Here is a 25,747-nt window from a genome sequence, read left to right on the forward strand (position 1 = left end):
ACAGAAGCTGACCACACTGCTCCCATACAGACAAGAAGCTGGAGAGTCCTAACGGTGTGAATCCTACAGTTCATCTATTTCCCTGTAGTTTCTGTCTATAGAAAGTCTCCATCTCTGTTCTGATGCTCTCAGATTATAGCAAATAAAAACGAATACCAGTAACAGACAGGGGAAAGCAGGCCAGATCCTGGGGCCTGTGAGACAGTGGGCCAAGGAGGTGCTGGCCAAAGCCTCCCCAGGAGACTCAGGTAAAGGAAGAGTATTGTATGCAGGGTTTGTCACACTGTCTCCTGCTCTTGGATCCTTTTCTCTCCCACAAAATTCTAAACATAACTGAACTTTAAAGGCTGGAATCAGGAGCAACTACTGGCCTGATGTAATAATCCAGCTAGCACTTTTTCTTCAGCTGAAACAGCATTTATTTTCAGATTTTCATGCCCTCAAATAGTTTGTCACAGCCTCCCTCACTCCCTAATGTCTTACTCTAGACATCCATTTACATTTACTACCAGGCCCCAGGAAATTCTGAGGTTTTTGACCCTGATTTTAAGATTTTATTTCTGGTAAATTGATAACCCCTCATAAGAATGTAAATGCTAAACTATGTTATTTACATCACTGAATGAGTTTTCTCAAGGTCTTTGATAAAATAAAAAATTTTTAAGGAGAATAGTGAAAGTGTAACAGGATGGGAGGTGTGGTAAAAGGCCCAGCAATCATGGTAACTCAGTCTCAAGCAATGCCTCCAGGATCAGAGCCTGAGGCTCACTCATGTTCCTGGTGACCTCATTCCTTTCCCAACTCTTTCAAGATAGTTTATATGGTCAAGTTCTGACACCTGTGATGGAGTAACATCAATACATTTACCTTCCCTAACTTTAAGTCTGCCTAAGACCCAGTTCTCTCACACTTACCCAGATGTATTTGCCGCCTTTGTACTCCTTTAGGAAACTGTGATACAATCCTCTTTATCCACAACAACCAGTTCTGTGTTCACTGACTGAGGGAGTAAATCCATGAATGACTATGCTTTTAGCATCCTACATCCAGTTCTTACACTGTAATGGAACACCTGAGAAGGCCTTAGTCAGCTAAAAGGTGTTTTGGTTTTTTTTTAAAATTTTGTCTGTTTGTTCATTCATTTATTGATGGACAACTTCAATCATTTTCATCAAAATTACGATTTTTACTGTAAATTTTTATGTATCCTTTCTGTTGTTCCACTACCCACCCCCCAACACGTACTCAAGAAAGCACAACAGGGATCTGCAGCTGACACCTTACCCAGCTTTGCTTTTCGGTCTCCAGCAGGGCCAGCCTCCTTGACCTAATTAGATTTTTTTCACCTCCACATGGCTAGTAAATACTATAATTAATTTATAAAGGACTCTGAAACACCAGCTGGCAAATAAATTCCACCAATGATTCCTACAGAATGAGAAAGAGCAGTTAAGTTGAAGAGTTATGAAGTGTGTGTGCATGTGTGTGCATTCCAGTCTCCTATTCACTGACTTTCTGAAATGTCAATTGTAAATTATACTAAATACACACTGTTTAATCATTTCTTACAGCACATTTATTTTAAATTGTAAGGAAAACTGTGTGACAAAATATGCTCAGAGATGTATCTTTGAAGTCTGTGAGACATGAGTGTATTCACACCGGAAATTCATACTTTCTAAGCACACTAATAAACTAGTGGCTGTTCTCAGGAGAATGTCAAAGAAAAAAGTGGACAATCCGTTTAAGAAGGATTTCATGTGCTGGCAGCAGTTACTCATTCAAGAACCATAGTTGGTGAGATCTAAAAATGGCTCCTAAGATTCCTGAAGCACTTGGGAGTGTTATGGGATGCCCCTCCTTTTATTAGGTTATGTAATATAGCAAAAGTAGTAGAATCATTTCACCTATGGTGTCACATTGAATATAGGACTCTAGCAACAATAATAGCTGTTGTAAGAAGCTGTAACAGCAGCAGCAGCAGAATTGGGAGAAGCTCTCCTGTTGGCTTCGGAACAATAAGCTCCATGCTTTCAGAGGGCCACATGATGCACGTCTGAGGTCCGTATCTAGGAGCTGCGAGAAAGCCCTGGCCAATATCTGCAAAGAAAATGATGACCTCAATACTCAAGGACTGAGTTCTATTAAATCAACAACCAGAATAGCTCAGAAGAAAACTCCAAGCTTCAGTTGGGATTGCAACTACAAATCTACACTGTTGTGTGATATTTTCATTGCATTCTGACAATAAAGTTTGTTTTGAATCAGGGTGGAGCTAGCCACTAGCTGACCAAAATTAACCACAGAGGTTTTGGAGGACTGAGGAAGTAGTAAGGTGGGGCTTAGAGAGGAATGGATGGAGGAATGGAAGAGGTAGGAAGTCACTGGTGGCTGCTCCACTGCTTCTCTGATCTTTGAGGTTCTTACCCCGATAGCTGACTCCGATTTTTTACTGATAAAGAATACTTAGAAAAATGCATCATCTAGCGCCCAACATGGGGCATGAAAGCACACTAACCAGCCCATGGCTTTGCAGCCAATGCAGCCAACACAGCCAGCTTAATATCTGCATGGTGAGGCATTGAGCAGAAAAGTCAACTAAGCCCCTCCCAGCCTTCTCAGTCACAGAAGCTATGAGACTGTTTTTGTGCTGCTAATTTTGTGTTAAATTGCTCTTCAGCGCACACACACACACACACACACACACACACACACAGAAAAAATAAAGAAATAAATAAAGTAAAATAAAACAAGCTACCTCTCCCTTTGTGATTTTTTTCCAAATAGCACTGCCTAGCAGTCATCAGGGCCCTGAGACCTGACATAACCAAGTGAGTCACAAAGACAAACCAGAGCAACTAGAACCTTGGAAATATAGTTACAGGAAAAAATATTGCATTGGGGTCTGAATGCAAGAGAAGTGCGGACTGCTTAGCAGAAGTACCTTACCCAGCAAGGCTATGAGGATATCCAAAACATTTGGAGGTGACTAGGGAGGAGCTTTCTCTAACAACAATTTGATTATAAAAGTAATTACAAGTTATGGGCCCACCTGAGTGTAGCAACTTGTTAATAAATATTTGAGGTACAGAAAATGTGCTGCATGGCTATTCTATTTATTGTTGAGTTGATGCACATGAAAATTTTCACCATTCCCAGGAGGAACCTGTTTGTGTTTCTGTTACAAAATACCATTCCTGGTTAATCTCATAGTTCTCACTGCAAGGAGAAGGTGGTGATGCCATTACTCACAGTGACATACTCTCTGCAATCTTTTTTAGTTAAACAGTATAGATGCTTTGCCTCTTGGGTTCTCTGATGCCATCTGTTCAGTGCCTATTGTGTCACTATTCATTTCCCACAACATCCACTGTGCAGTCTGTGAGCCACTTTCCAATGGCCTTCAAAACACTGTCAATGTATTTGTAGAAGAGGACCACAAACACAAGTGTCATCCAGAAAATGCACAAAAACATAAATAATTGTTGGCATGTGGTAGCATTTATAAAATGTGTAGCATTTACAATTACAAGGCAACCCATCTTCCACCCACATCTTCTCCTGACCCTTCTGTGCCTTACTCATGGCAACTCTGGAATTTGAACACTGCAATGCCAACAGGGAGCCTGCCTCTCCCCACTGTTACTTGCAGTAAGAACAGGTAAGTGGCCCTATATAGGTCATGGAGCACTCTCTTATTGAGGTAAGCAATGTCCATCATTTAAACAAGATTTTCACCCACCCAGGAGAGCAGGAGATGCTGTGTCAATTAAAAGCAAGAAAAGATACGGCTGAAAAGGGCAAGCTGATTTTGCACTATCACAATCAGGGAAAGCCCCTGGGAAGAGACAAAAATAACCATAACAAATGCTACCCAACATGCCACTTGGAGCCCTGGATGACAGAAACAATGGGGGGTAGGTGCAAATTAAAGGAACCTATGACTACCAGGATCTCCCTTGGGGAAGGGGGAGAGTCCACACACAACCTCACAAAGGTGATTTAGGTCCAAAAATCAGCAGTGTATAGTGGGCAGGCGACTATACACTTTTTAATATATCACTTTTTAGTCAGTCCATCAGACCATTTCAGTGGTCCAAACTTGGATGATCCCATTAAAAAAAATTCTGCCCTGGTCAGTGTGAACTTTAACCAAGCCTCCCTCTGGGGACTGGCATGGCCATGCACCCCTAGTTCAGCTCATAGAAGCCATCCCCAGAGCTCTTATGGAACATCTGCTGGACCCATACACAACAAGAGAGCATCCAGAGAACCTCAAAACTACTACTACCAGAGGGTAATAAAAGACACCAGGGTTTCTATCACATAGGACCCACACAGGAACAGGTTTAGAGTGGCCCAAGACACAAGAGACTGTGATCTCTACAAGGAAAGATTTTCCAAAGCACAGCTGGGGTCAGGCCAACCTAAGAGCCTGCTTGCTCAGGTCTAAGCATGGTATTATAGCCTCTCAGTGTCTTGTGAGCTAGGAATGGAAGTCTTAGATAAATGTACTAGTAAAGCACAGGAGCTTCTTTTAGCCCTTTTCCAGACCTGAGCTATGCTCTTGCCCCAGCATTCCATGAGACTACTCTTCACAACACACCTCCCCATTCTCCTCTTTTGTCTGTTTGGGTTTGGCTTTGGGGGCAAGGGTTAAAGCATATATTCTGATGTTGGTTCTTAGCAAGTAGAGAGAGTCCTAACAGAGTAGCTAAAGACAGATTTTTTTTTTAATACATAAGTTCAGAAATTCAAATGCGTCCACCATACTTGATTAACCTGTTAGGGACCAAGATATGCTTGTCTGCATGATTATTTATCAATCACTAAATATGGCTTCATGTACAAGAGTAACTTGCATGGATAATTCACTCTGAATGTTTCACCATGATAGATTAAGTATACCCAGGAGATGGGACAAAATTACTAATCAAAGGATTAGAATAAATGTAATGGGTAGTTGGGTTTTTCTTTCATGCTAACAGAAAGAAATCACTCTCTACTCTAGAAATGTCCGTCCCTGAAAAAGTCACCTTTGGTCTTTGAACTCAACCTGTTGAAGTTATTGGCAGACATACTCTTAAATTGTTCTTATTCTATCCCAGACTCACTGTAGAGAGCTTTTCTGTTGTGGAATAATCTTTCTGTACACTGTGAAGATGTGTTGTTCTGATTGGTTTAATAAAAAGCCAAACAGCCAATAGCTAGGCAGGATTTTCAGGCACACATGACACTGGGAAGACAAAGTGGGGAGTCACCAGCCAGATGGAAAGGAAGCAGTTTGGGCAGTACAGAGGAAAGATAATAAAGCCAGGAGACAAATGTAGATTTATTTTTTAAAAATGGGTTAAAGTTGTAAGAGCTAGTTAATAACAAGCCTAAACTATCAGCTGAGCTTTTATAATTAATATTAAGTCTCCATGTTGTGATTAAGGGAGCTGGCAGGGGAGAGAGAAAAATCTGCCTACACTTTTCTGTTGATTTGACTCTCCCAGAAGCTTTACCAACTACAGTTACTCCTTTATTGCAGTAACTACATGCCATTTTACCAGTTCCAGTCACTATCTCCTTCTAATTATTAATGGTAACCATTGTAGGAGACTAATTCTGAAGTTATTAAACTTAGCATAAATGGAATGATATAAACTTTTCCATTTTGTGTCTGGATTTTTCAAATCAATATTGTGTTTGTGGGTGACATTCACAGTGTTCAATGTGGCTTCAATGTCATTCTTACTGTTCTATGTTGTATGCCACTAAACAACTATGTGATTATTTCTTTACTCTGGCTACCACTGATAAAGTTAGGAAACTTCCCACTGGGAGCATCACAAGTAATGAAGTTGTATGTTATCTTCAGTAGAAACATTTGCAGGGCTTAGGGAACACCCTGAGGAGTTTCAGGGTCATAGTGTATGCATTTGTTCAGATTTAGTAGAGTCTGACAAGTATTTTCCAGAGGGGGAAAAAAATGCTACTTGTCTTGTTCTGGGGTTACATAAAGATCACTGGGTTGAAAACACCATATGACAAGCCTATTGTACACTGAAAACACATTGAATATACCTAACTGACTGAGCACCATAGCTTAGCAACATGGTACACAGTAGAGTGTAAGTCTTCATGTTATCTCACTATATTACTACTCATAATCTCAAGTACACCAAATATCATTAGATTAAGAAAAGTTCACTGCTGTGGGATGGTCTGTATGTCAAGTATGTTGTTGATTGGTCAATAAATAAATCACTGATTGGCCATTGGCTAGGCAGGAAGTATAGGCGGGACAAGGAGAAGAATTCTGGGAAGTGGAAGGCTGAGTCAGGGAGACACTGCCAGCCGCCACCATGACAAGCTGCGTAGGAAGGTCCCGGTAAGCCACGAGCCATGTGGCAAGGTATAGATTAATGGAAATGGATTAATTTAAGATATAAGAACAGTTAGCAAGAAGCCTGCCACGGCCATACAGTTTGTAACTAATATAAGTCTCTGTGTTTACTTGATCGGGTCTGAGTGTCTGTGGGACTGGCGGGTGAGAGAGATTTGCCCTGACCGTGGGCCAGGCAGGAAAACTCTAGCTACAAATGGCGTCCAACGTGTTGGCAAGAGTTTCCACCTAAAACCTGAGTAAAAAGATTCTAAAATGGAGCTAAAAACAGCTCCTAGTTGTCTCTTTCAAGCTAGCGGCAGCCTGCGGGTTTGAGCTACTATGGCGGGTTCCTGGCATGCATGCTCGACCTGCAGTATGGCGGGAATGAGGCCTCTGCAAATGGTACATTAAGCTATGTGGTGGATTTAGCCTTTGCTAGTACAAAACAAAACAAAACAAAAAAAGAGGTTTCTGGGCTACACGCTGCTTTGATAGAAGCATAGACCCACTATTTCTGAGAGTTGATGGCTCCCAGAGCTGGCGGAAAACGTGCCACCTCCATGTTGGGAAGCTGAGGTGGGCGGAGCCAGCAGCCACAGTGCCAGCGCCATTTCAGGCTTAGAAGGCTACAGTTTAAAGCAATAGGCTCAAGCTAATATAAAAAAATAAGCCACATAAAGATGGCTACCACACAGAGAATCTGGATTATGTTCTCTTTGATGTTCGTAACTAAAGAAAAACATTTGATTACAAAAGCTGTTGAGTTATGCCAAAATGTATATTTTAAAAGTACCTTGACTTCAAAATTTGGATGTAAGGATATGTTGCTTTGGAAAGGAGACTCTGCTTTTGTTTCCACAGAAAGCCAGAGGCTATGGATTTGTTCCAGATTAAGATACATCAGGTTTGACCAGCCAAGACCACCTGAAAGGTCTCCGATGACACCATGGCCCAGATGATTCAACATCCAGAACTGTTTCAAGGCAACTGGCTCAGACAATACACCCTCATGGACTACTCCATAATCCTAAAATATTCTTTATGTCCCCATAAGATACAGCGCCCCCCTCCAGCAGGAAGTAGTAAGAGAAGCTACGCCCAAATTCCCAAATATACCAAGCTGACTTTGGAGATGTATAAAGGTTAAAACCTTCCTTTTTAAGAAAAGAAAAGGGGAAGTGCTGTGGGATGGTCTGTATGTCAAGTATGTTGTTGATTGGTCAGTAAATAAATCACTGATTGGCCATTGGCTAGGCAGGAAGTATAGGCGGGACAAGGAGAAGAATTCTGGGAAGTGGAAGGCTGAGTCAGGGAGACACTGCCAGCCGCCACCATGACAAGCCGCATGGGAAGGTCCCGGTAAGCCACAAGCCATGTGGCAAGGTATAGATTAATGGAAATGGATTAATTTAAGATATAAGAACAGTTAGCAAGAAGCCTGCCACGGCCATACAGTTTGTAACTAATATAAGTCTCTGTGTTTACTTGATCGGGTCTGAGTGTCTGTGGGACTGACGGGTGAGAGAGATTTGCCCTGACCGTGGGCCAGGCAGGAAAACTCTAGCTACAGTTCACAGTTTAATCTGTGAAGTCTCCTGGGTATCGTTATCTGCACCATGATGAAACCAAAATAGTGTGAGTCAAACCATATGAAGGAAAATATTGTCTGCAATCCATAAGGACTCTAGTCATCCTCTAATTCCTGGGACTGTCTGAGCTTTTTTGTTCACTCTAATGGATGGGCATTAGCACCACATTATGGTTTTAATTTGTAATTCCCTGACTTGCAGCATTAGAGAATGGGGCGGGTTCACCATTTATTCTCTAATTGATCACAAGGAAAACTTGAAGAAAACACATGAAGTCCTTCCTTGTCTGTGGGCACCAGGAAGAGAATAAAAATGAGCGAACTGCAGCAGAGGGCCAAAACTTGGTGGTATGGGTTTGTTTGATGGTTGCCTCATTTCGTTTTGCCATTTTCTCTTGTAGCTGGTTGGGCAGCTAGTAAATCTGTAGTAACAGCACAATCAGTAATAATTAATTTAAAAAATTCTTTTCTGGCCATATGAACTGGGGAAAGACATTCTGTGAGCTACCAGTCTGTAAGGAAATACTAAACTGTTTCACAGCTCTCCTCCCGCCCGAAGACCGAGAGTATAGGAGAAATTATATTTGCATATAACAGCAAGGGAATGTGAGGGAAAAAAATCCCACACCTTTCTCTTTTCACTCACCACTTCACCCTATGTTAGGGTCCTAGTCAAATGCTATAGCTATGACAAGCTGCCAAAACTTCAAGGGAAATCTCCTATTTCTCACAAAAGGACCAGAAAAGTAACACTGCAAGACAGAGTACACGAGAAGAATCTAAGGAAAAAAAAAAAAATGGATGGAGAAGTGTGTCCTCCAAATCCAGTAGGAACCCACTCAAGTTCTGTGCTCACATCTCAACTGAATGCGTATAGAACAAATCAAAGCAGGATGGAAATGATTCATGTAATAAACTACAATTAAATTGTAGTTACTGCTAATTAAATTACTGCTAAGGTGCCAAAACAATCCAAGTGTTTACATACAAGGGAGACTCAAGATAGCAGCATAGCAGGGGCTGAAGAGATGGCTCAGTGGTTAAGAACACTGACTGCTTTTCCAGAAGACTCAAGTTCGATTCCCAGAACCCACATGGTGGCTCAGAACCATCTGTACCTCCAGTTCCAGGGGATCCACACCTACTTCTGATCTGAGGGCACCCAGCTCGCATGTGCTGCATAAATATACATGCAGACGAAACACCCATACACATTAAAACATTTTTAAAGTACAACAAATACTCAGAGGAGCCAACTGATATAGAACCAGTACTCACACGCAAGACTGAGCCTGTGGTGCCAACTCAAGGATTGCGTGCTAAAAGAAAATAAAAATTCCACATTATCCAGGGGAAAAATTCAGGGGAAAAAAATCAGTGATTATACAATACAAAATAACTGCCAAGAGGTGAACAACTATCAAAATAAAAGTTTCCAACTGAAATGAACAAGGTATTACAGTTATCAAAGCTGTTAGAAATTAAAACCAAAATGTAGCTTAACAATTTTTCTCCTAGATATGAGCTATATGCTAGAAAACTTTTCTCATGTAAATGGCAGAACTCATGCATTAAGAATGTTCATATGGCCAGGCAGTGATGGCGTGTCCTTTAAACTCAGCACTCGGGAGGCAGAGGCAGGTGGATCTCTGTGAGTTCAAGGCCAGCCTGGTCTACAAAGTGAGTTCCAGGACAAAAGGCTGTTACACAGAGAAACCTTGTCTCAAAAAACAAAAAAAAAAAAAAAAAAAAAAAATTTTCACATGTGTGTTGATAGCAATGGCAAAACACGGGGTTTGGAGGGTAACTGTAAGAATGTTCACATGAGTGTCCATTACAGCAGCAAAGTGTGGGGTATGTGAGATAACTGTCACAAGAAAGGATTGGTAGCAGTATGTGTAACTGAAATAAAGGTAAGCTATATGCAACTACCTGCAAATTCAGAAACCATGCTAAGCCTAAAAACAACTTTCTGTAACAATAAATTATCACTGTTTCTCGCTTTAATAAATAAGCATATGTTGCATGAACTAAATCTTTTAAAAAGCAAGAGAATAAATTCAATAAATTAAATCTGGAGAAAGGTAGCGAGCTGGAATCAGAAGACACTGGTAATTGTATCACTACTGACAATGTTCTATTTCTAAAACCTTTGGATAGCTGCGCTCCCTTGTGTGCAAGGATTATCTCTTACACATACTACCTATTTAAAAAGCTAAGTTTTTAAACAACATCCCAAAGAAGAGAGTTGTCTTCCTTTATTGATATGACTTTTCTATCCAAATACTAAGCAGCCTGGCTACAAAAGGATTTCAGCTGGAGCTAACAGTAAGACCCTGTGTTCTCACAAGAGAAACGCCTGGCGTGTTGGCGTGGCAGAGCTTCGTAGTCGGCCTGGACGACATAGTGAAATCCAGGGCAACGTGGGCTAAATCTCACACTCTGTCCAAAACTCAAATTAAACATCTTCTCCAAAGACTCGAACCGCCCACCTTCTCGCTCGCCCCAGTGAACCCTAGGCAACGCCAAAGCCCATGCTTCCGAGCCCCGCGAGTCACTTCCGCCTCTGCGACCCTAGCCCCGCCCCGGAGGCGGAAGTGCGTTTCTCTGGGGTCCTTTGGTCTGCGGGTCTCTCTGCTGCGCCTGCGGCGCTGTGACGGTCCGCGCGGCGCTATGATGGCCACCGGGCCGGGCTGTCCCCGCCGCGCCTGCCCAGGGACGCGGTGAGGCCGCATCGGGGCCGAGCCTCGGGCCGAGCAGCGGGCTCTCGGGCGTCGTCTCCGCACGGCGGCGCCAGGCTCGCGGCCGGGAGGCCTTCGTCGTCCGCCCTCCCCCACAGCGGAGGGCGGGTCCGGCGGCGCGCGGACAGCCCGGCGCGAGGCCCCGCGGCTCCGGTCGGGACGTCGCTGCGGGCGGCTGTGCTGCTGGCGTCCAAGATGTCGACCAAGAATTTCCGAGTCAGTGACGGAGACTGGATCTGCCCTGACAAGAAGTGAGCGCGGCGGGGCGGGGTGGGGCCGGGGGCGGCCGGGCGGCCCTGGTGAGGGCGGCGGCGGGGCTGCGGCCTTTGTGGGGACGGCGGGGCGGCCGGCCTTGAGCGGTCGCGGGCGGCCCGCACGTGACCCCCGCGCGGAGCTCGGCTCTCGGCTCGGTCGCCCCGCTCCGAGCTCTGGCACGGTCGCGGCGCGGCGCCCTCCGTCCCTCCCCGGGCCGCCGTGCCTCGGGCCTGCTGATCTTCCCGGTGACTTTGGCTTTTCGCACCCTCCTCCCTGGAGGCAGAGGCCCGGGCGCGTACGTGGCTGCGAAGCCGGTGTGCTGGGCCGACGGCGATGGAAGTCACACTGAATAGATGTCCGTATTCAAAACAAACAAACAAACAAAACAGCCATGCACCCACCGGCTCATGTTCTTAGAGAGCCAGAGCCAGAGCTGGAGGAAGCCCGGGTTTACTGCCAATTCTGTCTGCTGCCGAGCGTCTGACTTGAAGCACCTTTGCTACAACATACATTGCTCTCTTACAGTTAACACCGAAATAGCACGGGTAGTATGTGGAGAGCTAGGAAATGATGTCACTCACATTCACTTGGTTGATAACCGTTTGGCTTAAGCTCACTGACCAACAGTAGAACTGAGGTTCCCTTGGACTGTCATTACGGAGAACTGTGTGACGCTTTGGAACCTCGGAGATTAGGACACCAGCCTCTGACTTGGTGCCATCTGTGACTCTCTGTGTTCTTACTGAAAACACACCCAGATACTTCGGGAGAACACATCGTTCGTAGTCCTGTGCACCTAAACTCATTGGCAGAAACAGAATGTTAGTTCTACTGATTATATAAATCAAGGAGACATTTTTTTCAGAACATATTTTCAGTGTTACTTGGATCTTTGGTATTTTTTAACAGAGAAAAGCAACCTAAAAGCTGTATGGATCTTTCAGTTTAGTGTTGTACTTCCGTTGACTTATCTCATTCATTTTTTTAAATCGGGTGATGGCTTTTTTTTTTTTTTTTTGAGACAGGGTTTCTCTGTGTAGCTTTGCGCCTCTCCTGGAACTCACTTGGTAGCCTAGGCTGGCCTCGAACTCACAGAGATCCGCCTGGCTCTGCCTCCCAAGTGCTGGGATTAAAGGCGTGCGCCACCACCGCCCGGCTTGTTTTTCTTTTTTAATTTAAACATTAAATGTTGTTTGGAGCATCTAACATGCTTTAACTTAAACACTAAGGTCATGTAAGTGTATAAAAACTTTAGTATATAATGTCATAAAGTTTTACTTTATTGGTTGTGGTTTGATTTCTTGTAGTTTTGTTGGGGGGGTTGGGTTTTTTTGTTTTTTGTTTTGCTATGTTTTAGGTTTGATAAACACTATAATACTCGAGTTTCTTTACTATTTAATGTTCTTAGTTAATATAGCCAATCTTTTCTTTTATCGTCCCACATCCTACTTCCAAAAGGACGTTTCATCAGTTCTCTGAAGCCTTTCTGTTCCTGTTCTTTCCTGGTGGATCCATCCCCAGGATTTTGTGCTTTTTATAAAACTCAAAACAACTTTCACTGAGAGTTAATTTGGTGTTCTTTTTTCAATCTCTGGTGTCTTGTCTAATTGTTGAAGATGAGTCAGATGACACTTTGGAACAAGGGAATTTAATGTAACTAATGAAATTTGCTAGTCTGAAGATAGAAAGGTTTGAATCCTGAAGTGGTTGCTGTGGTTGTAAACACAAGGTTGAGATTTTTACCCAGCTCTTGTTTCTCTCCAGTGATGCTAATAGTAACATGATGGGTAAGTGTGTTCTGTGTGTCAGGGTGTAGTGAAGACAGGTTAAAATGTAGACATTTTAGGGCCGGGCGGTGGTGGTGCACGCCTTTAATCCCAGCACTTGGGAGGCAGAGGCAGGCGGATCTTTGTGAGCTCGAGGCCAGCCTGGTCTACAGAGTGAGATCCAGGAAAGGCGCAAAGCTACACAGAGAAACTCTGTCTCGAAAAAAAAAAAAACCAAAAAAAAAAAAAAATGTAGACATTTTAAATAATAGGAATTCTTTAAGTGCATCTCATTTTATTTTCAGGTGTGGAAATGTAAACTTCGCTAGGAGAACAAGCTGTAATAGATGTGGTCGAGGTGAGTGCTTATGGTTGAGTCTCTTACTAATGTGTATATAGATCATTTCTTTACTTCCCGGGATTTATATTGCATTATTTGTCTGTTTCAGAGAAAACAACTGAAGCCAAGATGATGAAAGCTGGGGGCACAGAAATAGGAAAGACGCTGGCAGAGAAGAGCCGAGGCTTATTTAGTGCAAATGACTGGCAGTGCAAAACGTATGTGCTTCAGATTGCTGTCTGTTGCTGCAATAAAAATATTTCCAATCACCACTCATTAATACGATGAACTCTTACTAATTACATGACAAGACGTTGTATCCTTTCAAGCCAAAAGTGTATTGATCTTAATCTAAGTATATAGTGAGAAGGAAATTTTAAGTTGTATCTTTCAGGAGTATGACTAATTGTTGCTGTGGTAGAGTGTTTATGAGCTGATAACCAAAGAGATGGGTACCATGTGGTCTACTTCCTGTTACTGAATAATTGCCCCTTTTTTTTTTCTTTTCCTTTTTTTTTTTTTTTTTTTTTTTTTTTTGCCTCTTTTATAATATGAAAGTCACTTGGGACACATAAATTGCCTTCCATAAAAAATGTTTCTTGTTAGATTTCTTAATATTTTTGCCTTTCAAATTTAGATTTCATTTTGTATTGCTTTTCCCAATCTCTACATTTTGTAGTATATAGGTAGATCCTACATATATGAAAGAGCACCAGACCAGAAAAGCATCTTAGATAAAGCTCTGGTCCTGTAAATAGATCTTGAATCTATACAGAGAAATTGTTTAGCAACAAACATAAGTCACAGGATTTAGTGTACTTCGAGGAGTCCTTAGAGGGGAATAAGAACAGCAGCCATATTTGAAAGGTAAGTCCTTACTCTTCAAGGTAGATTCAGAGATGATAAAAAATGGAACCTTTAATTAGTGTTTTTCCCCTAGGTAGCTGAATCTCTAGATATGTCACTTCTCAAAGTATTATTTATATTGAATAGATTTTTGTTCTCCGCCTACATAGTTCAGGCCATTCTGGGAATCCATGTTCCCTAGAACAATGTTTTGTTTTGTTTTTTAATTTACATTACTTCTTAATGAACATTGCTTTTTACTAATTATTTCACCAAAAAGTTTTCAAATGTTAGTAATACTTTTTCAGTGTTTAGGGGCTTTCTGATTTGATGGGTTGTTTTTGTTTTTGTTTTTGTTTTGCAATTATAGTTGCAGTAATGTGAATTGGGCCAGAAGATCAGAGTGTAACATGTGTAATACTCCAAAGTATGCTAAGTTAGAAGAAAGAACGGGTAAGATTGAGCCACATTCTAATCACCATTTCTAAAAGCAGTTACTACCTTCTCAAGAGAGCACAGGAAAAAACAAGGAATCTGTCTTTCTTCTCCTTTGGTTTGTTTGTTTTGTGTGTGTATTTTGTTTATGTAGCCTTAGCTGGGCTCAAACTTGATGTATGACCAAGAATGGCGTTCATCTCTCACCTTCTGCCTCATCCTCCGGTGCGCTGGTATCACAAGCATGTACCACCACACCTTATGTTATTTACTGGGATTTTTTTATTCCCTTCGCACTTAAAAATAATCTTTTGTTTGATAATTTCAGTTTATGAAGTAGTTAGGCAGCCCTACCCTAGCATTTGGAATCCTAGAGTACTTTCAGAAATGCTTTTCTGCCTCCTCCCAGCTTAGATGTATGATAGTTGGTAATGGTACAGCAATATCTTATGTTCTAGTGTGATAGAGAGGTAAAGAACACCTTTAAAGACATCCTGTAAAACTTAAAGAAAAAAATTATTCTTAACCTTAGCCACATTTTAGAATTATCAGGAAAACTTTAAAACTACAAATTACAAAGGATAAAACTGTAAATTCTTTTCTGTTGGTGTTGAGGGGTTTTTTGCATTTTCTTTTTACTCTTTGAGAATTTCACATGTGCCTATGTGTTTTGGTTAAATTCACGGGCCAGACATTCCCTCACCTCCAGTTCCTCTCCTAACCCTACTACTGTGTTCCCTCCTCAACGTCATATGCTCTCTTTCCTTTTTAAACCACTGAGTACCATTAGTGCTGGCTATATGTGTGTGGATATCGCATGGGTAGCGCTCATAGGCATGTAGCTTACATTGCCTCCTAGCAGCCATCAGTTGCCAGTAACATCTCAGCTGGCGTGAGATTTTATGAGCCCCTCCCCAATCCATGCTAGGACTTTGTCAGCTTGATCTTGTGAAAGTATTGTATACAGTCACAGCCATGTGAGTTCATGTTCCAGCTGTGTGGTTGGGTCCATCAAATTAACTGTTTTACTATAGTGTACTCCACTCCCTTGGCGCTTACAGTACTTCTATCCCCTTTTGATGATCACTGAGCCTTCAAAGTCTGCGTTTTCAGATAAATATGTTTAATCCTGGTTCTTATGAGCCCAGTTCTAGAAGAATTATAATGGAGAGGAAGGTTCTTCTAAAACTTTGTCATAGCAGAAAATAAAGATGTTTTACATATATATTCCATGAATTACCTGTCATGGAAAATTTTAAATTGAAAAGATCTGTAAGTACTGCTATGACTTTACAACTGAAATAGATCTGACTTTTTCTCTATCATGATTTTTAACTTGTAAAAGATTAGTAATTATTAGTTACATAAGTAACCAGCATTGATTAGATTTTCATTTTCTGTTAGTTGGGAATAGTATGAATATAATAATTTTGTTATTTGAGTTGTTACAACAATTTATGCCCTCTTTTTAAAGGATATGGAGGTGGTTTTAATGAAAGAGAAAATGTTGAATATATAGAAAGAGAAGAATCTGATGGGGAGTATGATGAGGTAAGCTTTCAATGGATGTGTACAAACTATGTTTTAAGTTAGAGAAATGATTAAAAAAAAAAACCTGAAATTCAGAAGAACTCTGTGTGTATGCCCATATTTGTGCATCTGTGCATGTGTAGAGGCTATAGACTGATACTGGGTATCTTCCTCTATTGATCTTTACCTTGCTTTTGGAGACAGGTTCTCTCATTGAACCTAGAACTCAACTGTTAACCAGATTGACTGACCAGTAAGGGATCTTCCATCTCCACCTGCAAGTGCAGGGATTGTAGGCTCAAATTTCAACATCTGCCTTTTCACATGGGCACAGATTAGTTTTAGAAAATAAAATGATTTTCATGTGTTTCAGCCTAAAGAAATATTTTTTTTTTCTCTAGTTTGGACGTAAAAAGAAAAAATACAGGGGGAAGGCAGTTGGTCCCGCGTCTATATTAAAGGAAGTCGAAGATAAAGAGTCAGAGGGAGAAGAAGAGGATGAGGATGAAGATCTGTCTAAATATAAGCTGGATGAGGTAATGCCCCCTCCCCCTTATCCTTGCTCCCCTTTATTTTGCTGGAACTGTTCTGAAGCACAAGATACTTTTGACACCTGGACCATTGCAGAGGGGAGGGAGAGTGGGGTAAGGAGGACAGCTTTTACTCAGTGTGGGCCACAGTATGAGTTTATGGTCTGGCTCTCATCTTCCAAGCCAAGCTCATGGAAGAGCAGGTCCCTGTTTTTCAGTGTGATGAATTGTCAGCATGTTGAAGTGTTAGGGGCACAGAACCAAGCAAACGATTATTGTAGCAGAGGGAAAAGAAAATAGTGTCCCAAACTAAGGCTGGTGGTGGTGGACCTAGGACTCCAGATAAAATTAAAAATTGCTGACAGTTTGATGTATGTTCTGAGAGCTAGTAGCATAGCTTCTAGGATCTTGCCTGAATTGTCTGCCCAGTTCTCAAGTCTGTTCTATCAAATAAGTTTAGTAGGTAAACTCCCAAATTGAAAATGAGTTTGCATTGAAGTATTTGGTAACAGCCCATCTGATAATGTCCGGTATAATGAATATTCATCTTTTTTGGTGGGTGTCGTTAATATGTAAATGTCTATATAGAATTAAAATTTTATTAGGACGAGGATGAAGATGATGCTGATCTCTCAAAATATAATCTTGATGCCAGTGAAGAAGAAGATAGTAACAAAAAGAAAGCAAATAGACGGAGTCGCTCAAAGTCTCGATCATCTCACTCGAGATCTTCATCACGCTCATCCTCCCCCTCAAGTTCAAGGTCCAGGTCCAGGTAAACGGGTGCAGGCCAAGGGTAACACCAGTCAAAATGTCAGTATCTAACTTTTTACTTATAAACTTTATTTTACTATTTAACTTAAATAAGCCTTTTTTTTTTTTAAGTATTTCAATCAAGTCACCTTAGCTAGACTTTATCTTTGTACCCTACAGATACTGTCTTGTATTTTCATAAATTTTAAATCTTACAAGTTGCTTGTTCTGTGTCACCCTCTTGACCTTGACTAGAGTATAACTTAAGTTCAAAAGCATTGTGTAAGTGATATATATTTAAGTAGATAGCATATGTTCAGACATTGTCAGGTGGGTGTTTAATTCAGCATGTTAGAGGCTTAGCTGGAGATTTTCTGGGCATTGACACTTGCACAGTTTTTTATAATTTATTTTGATATTACTATTCTGAATAAAGGAACAAATTCAACCATTGGGTACTTATGCTTCTCGGGTGTCCAGGAATTAAAGCAGGATGTTTGGTTGCTGTAAACATGTATTTAATAATAAAAAAGTAAACAGTGCATTTTATAGTTCAGAATTAATGGCCAATTATTTTTAATCATATTTAAGAATAAAGTGTGTTGCCAACTATTTAATTAGTACTGTAAAGCCTTAAAATGCTATTTTTTAGAGTAATTTTGAGGACTGGGGAATATACGTCGGTGATAGAGCCTTGTTGGCATGTATGGGGCCCTAGGCTCCATTCCTAGTCCCTCCCTTTCCTCAAAAAAGAATATTCCGAGATAAAAGTGTGACAGTCCCTATTTGTGGGGACAAACTAAAGATGGTGTCAAAGATGTCATTTGTAGTTTTCAGATTGTAAGTGTTATATTTCCCCAGCGCCACACTCTTGTCAGTAATGTAATTAATGTAGAGCACTGCTAGGGTTGTTGTGTCTTTAATTATTTAAGACAAACAAGTGAAGAGTAGACATCAAAGGTATGATGCAGCAGTTAGTGTTTCCTGCCTACTAGACACTGGAATTTTGCAAATGAAAGGGATAGGAGCACTGGAGAATGTAAATGTAACTGTAACGTCTGTGAACTGGTGGTGCTCACTTGCTTACAATCTAGGGGCCTGATGGTGGTTTGATCGGGTTTGGAAAGTCGTCACTGAATTTTGTTTTTTTCTTTTTCTTTTTTTTTAGCTTAATCTTTATTATAATAAGAAGCCTCGTTTTAAGTATTTTTGCTTGGAAAATGTGTATCTTGCATAGACACCTTTTTATGTGAAATATGCACTTTTAATATGTGTCTTTCTTTCAGTGTTCATATCACAGAGCTCAAAAATGTGGTCCTAGGGAAAAAAAATGCTTCCGTGTTGTTCCAGGTCCCGTTCAAGAAGCTCTTCCAGCTCGCAGTCAAGGTCTCACTCCGGTTCCAGAGAACATTCCAGATCCCGTGGTTCGAAATCAAGGTGAATGAGGTAGCACCTCTCTGTAAGGCAGAGAGGAAAGTATTAAAGGCTTCAGAAGGCTCCACTGCTTTCCCTCATCACTGCCTGCATTTATCAATTTTATTTTAGCACTGGGAAACTAATGCACTTGCCTCAGCTTAACCCCACCACAAAATGTTTGCATTTCGCAGTATGTGCCAAGACATTTCCATGGATGGCTTTACATCCATAGCTAAGATGTGTAATGTAGGAAGATGAGGCCGTTACTCCACCAGATAGCTAGTGTATTAAGATTATGTTTGCAGTCATTAATTAAATTTGACACACAAATGAAGCATTATTGCTAAAAGGAAGATCAGTCCAGTATGCAGCTTGAAAATAGTTTTTTGGGGTTTTTTGTTTGGTTTGGTTTGGTTTTGGTTTTGGTTTTGGTTTTTCGAGACAGGGTTTCTCTGTGAAATAGTCTTGGCTATCCTGGAACTCACTCTGTAGACCAGGCTGGCCTTGAACTCACAGAGATTCCCCCTGCTTCTGCCTCCAAGTGCTGGTATTAAAGGCGTGCACCACCACCGCCTAGCTAGATTTTGTTTTACAGGCAACTGTTTACAGAAGCAGTTTTGCCATTTTTATCTCAGTTTCTAGTGAGTGCTGTTTGTGTTTACTCAATTTCCCTGACTTTAAAGAATATTATAAATTATCTGTATAGCAAGCATTCCTCTTAAAACTAAGTCAAGTAGGATGTTAGCTTAGCTAATATGTGATATAAGCCATGCTGTGAACATTTCAGTTGTCTTTAGTCAAATATCAAAGGAAAATGATTGGTAAAGAAGCACTTGAAACGCTAGTTTTTTGCTTTCTTGAAAAAATTTTCTGTACTTCATTAAAATATGCTGCCTTTATGTTAAGTCACTGTATTGTTGTCTACTGCAGGCACGCAGCATTAATACGAAAGCCTCTAAAATCCCACTTGTGGGAATTCACATTGAAGTTTTCTAACAGCTCTTCTGGAGAAAGGTTCACTTACTTGAGCCCATTCTAGCGTTTGAGGGCAACTACCTGAGTCCCACTGAGGAGAAGAGTGATGCGTGCACTCACTGAGCCAGTACACAGTAGAGCAAAGGTGCTTTCTTATGTGTATTAACATGTTGGTGCTTACTTCAAACCGTTGAGTCTTGGTGTGGTCCCTTTGGGAACTGTAGGGCTGAGGTTTACAGAAAAGCCTTCATATCCTTCCCAAACATTTTAATTGCTTACAACTTTCCAAAGAATTCTCCTTTTGGGCTTTCTCATTTTATTTTAAGCCCAAAGGTGAATTTTTTGGGAAGTTTGAGCTAAATTCCTTCAACCAAAATATGTAAATGAAGATAAATTTGCATTTCAAAAATTTTACATTTACTTCCACCTAAAACATGTGAATGTCTCCACTTCGTATTTCATAGCACAGATCTAAGCACAAGTCAAGTTTTAAAGCTGCCATTTTCTTTGACTACTTAGCAGCATATTGTTTTATCTTTCTGGGCTGTGTCCCTCAGTTCTCTGTTGCACCTTACTGTGAGAAGTTAAGTTCATTGTCCTCAGCAGGTTTTACCTAACATGGATTTTCCCCAAATGGAAGGATCTAATTTCTGACCATAAAGTCACAGAACTGAAGTTACCTCTTGATTTCACTCATTAAATACTTTAAGCTACAAAGCTATAAACAATTATAAAAATATTCTGTCTTAATTCGGTAAGCTGCTTTTTAATTACCATGGGGTAAATATTTAGAATTTTTTAAAGAAAATGGTTGTGCATATATAGAACATGTTCAAGGTTGAACCAGAAGTCTTCTGCTGAGTAAGCAGTAAGTATTCCCTCTTAAAAAACTCTTTAGTCACAGTCCTGTTTGCTTTTGGGAACTGGACAGTCTTCACTTGTGCCCTTAATGAAACGTCTGCTTTGTCTCTCAATCAATGAAGATCCAGCTCCAGGTCCCACAGGGGCTCTTCTTCCCCAAGAAAAAGATCTTACTCGAGTTCTTCATCATCTCCTGAGAGAGACAGGAAGAGGAGTCACTCTAGACCTTCTTCACCCGCTGTTCGCAAAAAAAGACGAACGAGATCACGGTCACCCGAAAGGTTTGGGTTTCTGTAGCATAAGAATGGGTGTTCTTACCTGTATTCAGTAGATGGACTTTCTAGGCAAGGGTTAGATTTCTTTCTCCTTTGTTCTTTAAAATTATATTTTTCATCTTTAAACTTCAGAAATCAGATTAATTTGTTTAGCTTGTTATTAACTTTAGAAAAAGTTACAGGACAGACTGTTCTCTGACCATTTTATTGTTTGAATTTTTATTTCCATGTATATTATTATAGCCAACTCTCGGTTATTTTTGTGTTCTTAAAGATTGAAACCCAAAAGCTATATGTTGAAATAATTTACATGTGTTTGTTTTTTAAAATTAAATGCTTGAAATGGTAGGGATTCTAGGGTACCTAATCAGGATTACCTTGCAAGATTATTGGGCTCTGTCCTCATTTAAATAAATGTGCATTTCCATAGCAAATGACATTTATGCCCTTTACATGGAAATTACTCCTTGTTGTTAGTACTGTTTTCATCTTGCAGTCCAGATCCATTTTTCTCTTTTGAAAAGGACCTTCACTGGGTCCCTGTATCTAGAGTGCACTTGTCATGTGCATAGTCAGCCTTTTTGCAGCAGACTTAATTATTCAGTTCCACTAATTTTCTCTTGGTTCTCAATGTCTTAATTATGATTTGTAACTTATTTGTAATCTTAGCAGATTTTCCATATCCTCTTAGCTTGTGAAAGAAAAGAAGGATCGTTAGAGTCTAGTGACAGCTAGGTTCAGTGGGTAGGATGGTGTTTTTCCTACTCTCACAGAATTAGATGTCCTTGACACTTGAAGTTCAAGATTATACCCAGTCTACTTTCTGTGCATTGTTTCTTTATAAGAAAATTACTCTGTATTTGAGTGAAATTCATTCTGTTGCCTTATCACTACTTGTGCAAATTTTTATTTTAGCCACATATAATTCCCCCCTAGTTTGTTGTCATCTAAACTTAATGCACATGTTCTCTATTCCATAAGCCAGGTGATTGGTGAAAACATTAAACAACCCTGAGCCCAGGGCCATCCCCTACGGAACACCACCACTTTGCCCAGGTTGATACTGACTTACTCATATTGGCTGCATGACTCTAGCACTTTAACTAACTATACAGTCACGTTATGTGATCTAGACTTCCAAAACTTCATTGCTTTGAATGTACTATTTCATACACGCAGAAACCTTGCTGTGTTACATAGAGACCTGGTGTGCTGTCTGTGGTACAGCTGACATTGATTTTATCACACGCCTTACCAGGATTATATGCCTTCCTTGTACATATATATGATTACAGGCTTCTTTAAAGGCTTTCCCTTCATTACCTTGAATAATTGAGAGGTGGCTATATTTGAAATGAGTGTTAATATTCTTAACTTGTAGAGAGTTTTGAGTTAAAATCACACCAATTCTGGGCTCACATCCAAAAATGTGTAGAAACATCTTAGGTTTAACTATTTCTGCCAGCATCAAGGTACCTAGTGTTTGCTCTGCTCTTTCTGGTGTTTGCAGTCTTAGGAACAGACACACAGTTCAGTGCTGTTTACAGATTGTGCTGCTTTCTTGTGTCTTACAGGCACCACAGGTCGTCTTCTGGATCAACCCATTCTGGTTCCCGTTCAAGTTCAAAAAAGAAATAATGTATTAAAATTTACATCTTTAAAAAACATTGAATACAGTGCATGAAGCATATTTTTTAGGAAGTTGATGTCTCATTTGGTCAGAAGTGCTACATCTGCTAGTAGAGGTGCATGCCTTTATTGCTTTTCAAAACAGTACAACTGTGTTTATTTGTGAAATTGAAAGTAAATTGCATTTTAAGCCATACTGTTCCCCAGATAAATGTTCTATTCATTATTTACAACCATTTGCTTCATTTAAAAACAGCTGTAGCAAAATACTTTGTTTTCTTGTCCTTTTCATTCCTAAATGTCCTATTGACCGAGACAGGGTTGCCTGGGCTTGCCTAGACTTCAGACACATGGGCAAGGTTAATAAACTTATTGGAATAACCAATTCATGTTCATATGGGAAAAGTAGTCAGTCAGGTTATGTTGTTTACCTGTGCCAGTAATTTCTTACCAGAAGTTAACTACATCACAAAGCTGACAACCATAAACTTTCAGTTCTCTCTGCTGAGGGTGCCTTAGAATCATTCTCTCTCCTATCAGCTTTATACTACTTTCATTGCAAGAGGATATTAGCAATTGCAGAAGGAGTAAGTTATCCATCTTATTTCAGAATGTCTATCTGAAATAAAAGTTTAAGAAATATGGATATCCTTTAAATCTAGTTACAAGATATTGTACTTGCTTGATAAAGGTTTACAAAAAAGGGTAAATCATAGTTAATGAGCAAATTGAAGAAAGCTATTGAAGCCTATTTCTTGGTGACAGGCTGACAGAGACGTGAATTTAAGTGAACATTTGCCTTGAGATGTCTGGTTTTTCAACACTGTAGATATCCAAATAACAGAAGAATTCTTATTTCTGCATGATTTAAGCAAAATCATTTTTTTTTTCCTCACCTGAAAAAACATATGGCTTAAAATGCTTTCAGAGCTTTATTTCTAAAATTAAAATCTGGTCACTTGAGATCCATTTTGTTCTCTGGTTTAAAAGTTAAAAGGTTTCTTCTAACAGTCTCTCCAGCAGCAAAGCAAGGTAAGTATACAAGGGGCCGGCAGTTGTGCTGGGCCTCCTTGTTACAGGAAGTGTTTTCCTGTTTATCCCTCTAGTATTTGTCTGCTCCAGTTTAAATAAGTAAAGCATTCTAAGATGTTTAGTAAGCAGATCAAACAAAGTGTTTTTATTTTAAAGTGAGTGTTTTTCACTTCAGCTGATCTAAAGATGAAAACAAGATATCGTATGTAGAAATATTTTCGTAATATTTTTACAAGCTTTCCTGTGTTTTTTGTCTTATTTTCCTTGCTGCATTTACTGTAGGTTGCACACGAACTCTTACTCTCTTGTAATTGTGCCTCAGACTTCTCAAAAGTCGACTTTCTGAGTTGCCCAGATCTTCTAGATCCAACGTGTTAGCCTTGGTTTGTTCTTGTGCTTTCTGTATTTAAAACTTGGGCTGTACTAGGCAAATACAAGATTATAAATTTAGCTAATAGGAGTTTACAAACAGTTCAGATGATTATGATTTGATTTGGTTTAATTGAGCTGTACTCTAGTTCATTTCATCAGGAAATGATACTGTAGACAAATGTAAATAAAATCTGTGAGTCAAGCATCGAGTGTTGATTATTAGAAATAAACTAGAAAATTTTAAGCTCTGATTGAATGTTCACTTCTAAGCTCATAATAGTTTTTGTTTTGTTAAATGTTTATGCTTTCTACTATTCACTTTATCGTGCTTGCTTTCAAACATAGCAAACATGGTGATAACGATTTAGGGTACTCAGAATTTTCCTTTTTGTATGCTCAGTACCAGGACATTACACACCTCACTCCCTGTGGTCAGTTAGAATGTCAGTGTGCTCCTAGAATTACTCAGTAGCTGATACTTACTGTCATTTAGCAGTGTCTTTAAGTTCAAGCTGTCTGTACAAGGCCAACTAGGAACAGTTGGAAGATGATACTGCCAATCTCTTCTTGCTGCTTGGTACTCAGGACCACTATTGCAGATTCTGATAGAGGATAAGGAGGGCTCTGCTGATGGAGTTTTGTTTGTTGGTTTTTTTTGACCCAGGTGTTAAATGTTTTAAAATAAGAGTGCCATCATGATTTTCTTGACCTGGAAGTTGTATTATTTTTGGAAAATAGAAAACACTTTTTGTTGTTTCTGTTATTAGTGTGTATGATGTTAGGAGGTGGGGTACACTTGCCACAGTGGAGTAGAAGTGGAAGTCAAAGATCAACTTTGTGGAGTCTGTTCTCTCCACCTTCATTTTTGTTCTAGGTCATCAATTTTACATTGTTGAATGGCCAGCACTTTTACGTGTTGAACCATCTCATCAGCCAGACTAAACAGTCATGGAAGATTAAAGCACAATGCAATTAAAATCTTGCTTGTCAGAACCAGAAGAGCCGAGTCTAATGCTAGATTTCAGTATTATGTCTTATTAAATACTAAATTAACATCTACAGTTGGTAAACCAGTTGTTCAGCTATTTTTAGGATAGTAACTTGGTGAACAAGCTGTAAGTGAGTGGACACTTTGGGGATAACTGAGTTTATAGAAAAGTTGCAAAGATTGTACATAAACTGCCTCCCCATTTTCCAATATTTATTAATATTGTGGATCATGTGTGTGTTAGAACTAAAAAATCAGGGCTGATATATATCTTTTATTTGCTTTTTGTTTTGTTTTTTATTATTTTTTTATTCAGCAGTTTTCATACATATTTGTGAGGACTTTGATCATATCTACCCACAAGTTGCTTGCGATCCTGCTAACAGGAGCCCCTCCCACCTTCATACCCTCTCTTTAAATAACCCATAGTTCAGTCAGTGCTGCCTGCATGAGCATGGGCCAACCTACCAAAGGCTAGCTTGCTGAAGAAAAATGACTCCCTATTCTAGTTTGATCTCTGTTGCTGTGATAAAGCATTCTGTACAAAAGCAACTTAGGGAGGGCAGGAACCTGAAGGCAGGACTGCTTGCTAGTCTGTGCACCATTACCTCTGACCAAGGAACTTACAGCCAAGGAAATATAGCAGGAGTCATGAAGGATACAGCTTGCTAGCCATCTTTGCTCACTAGCCCTGTGTTCAGCTAGCTTTCTTATACAGTCCAGTGTAGCTGGAGTTTTCTCTAGTCCTGCTCGGCCCCCCGCAGTTCAGCAGCCCTCTTATAAAATAATCACTCAGAAGCTCATATTAATTAAAATTGCTTGGCCATTAGCTCAAGCTAACTATTGACTAGCTCTTACATCTTAAATTAACCCATTTCTATTAATCTATAAGTTGCCAAGTGGCTCGTGGCTTACTGGTGCTTTACATGTTGCTTGTCATGGTGGTGGCTGGCAGTGTCTCCCTGCCTCAGCCTCCCACTTAACAGAATTCTCTCTCCTTGTCCTGCCTATGCTTCCTGCCTGGCTACTGACCAATCAGCAT

The 25,747-nt window shown here is 40.2% G+C and overlaps 2 protein-coding genes across 2 annotated transcripts; one reads left to right on the forward strand and one right to left on the reverse strand.

Moving 5' to 3' along the window:
- Nucleotides 1–1,553: 1,553 nt before the first annotated feature.
- LOC131913885 (dapper homolog 3-like) lies at nucleotides 1,554–11,763 on the reverse strand. The gene is made up of 4 exons (XM_059266628.1): nucleotides 11,539–11,763; nucleotides 10,454–11,302; nucleotides 9,240–9,280; nucleotides 1,554–2,100 (listed from the first exon to the last, which is right to left on the reverse strand). The coding sequence occupies exons 1-4, from the start codon at nucleotides 11,761–11,763 to the stop codon at nucleotides 2,070–2,072; spliced, it is 1,146 nt and encodes a 381-aa protein (XP_059122611.1). The 3' UTR covers nucleotides 1,554–2,069.
- On the forward strand, nucleotides 10,783–23,961 carry Zranb2 (zinc finger RANBP2-type containing 2). Its single transcript, XM_059266498.1, is given in 12 exon segments — nucleotides 10,783–10,953; nucleotides 13,029–13,081; nucleotides 13,173–13,281; nucleotides 14,280–14,362; nucleotides 15,819–15,895; nucleotides 16,276–16,410; nucleotides 17,010–17,179; nucleotides 18,508–18,594; nucleotides 20,532–20,547; nucleotides 20,549–20,690; nucleotides 22,259–22,278; nucleotides 22,280–23,961. Coding segments are annotated over 12 exon segments (999 nt in total). The 5' UTR covers nucleotides 10,783–10,897; the 3' UTR covers nucleotides 22,331–23,961.
- Nucleotides 23,962–25,747: the final 1,786 nt, after the last annotated feature.

Source organism: Peromyscus eremicus, chromosome 6, assembly GCF_949786415.1.
Source record: "Peromyscus eremicus chromosome 6, PerEre_H2_v1, whole genome shotgun sequence".
Taxonomy (NCBI): Eukaryota; Metazoa; Chordata; class Mammalia; order Rodentia; family Cricetidae; genus Peromyscus; species Peromyscus eremicus.

Bases quoted from the DNA above. Each gene is read 5' to 3' on its own strand.
- LOC131913885 (XM_059266628.1), bottom strand. From the start codon at position 11,763: ATGAGTTTAGGTGCACAGGACTACGAACGATGTGTTCTCCCGAAGTAT. The intron at 11,303-11,538 runs GTGAGTGACATC...ACATCTATTCAG, and splicing joins CGGTTATCAACCAAGTGAAT to TGTGACTTCCATCGCCGTCG. The intron at 9,281-10,453 runs GTGGGCGGTTCG...ATTTTCTTTTAG, and splicing joins TCACTGGGGCGAGCGAGAAG to CACGCAATCCTTGAGTTGGC.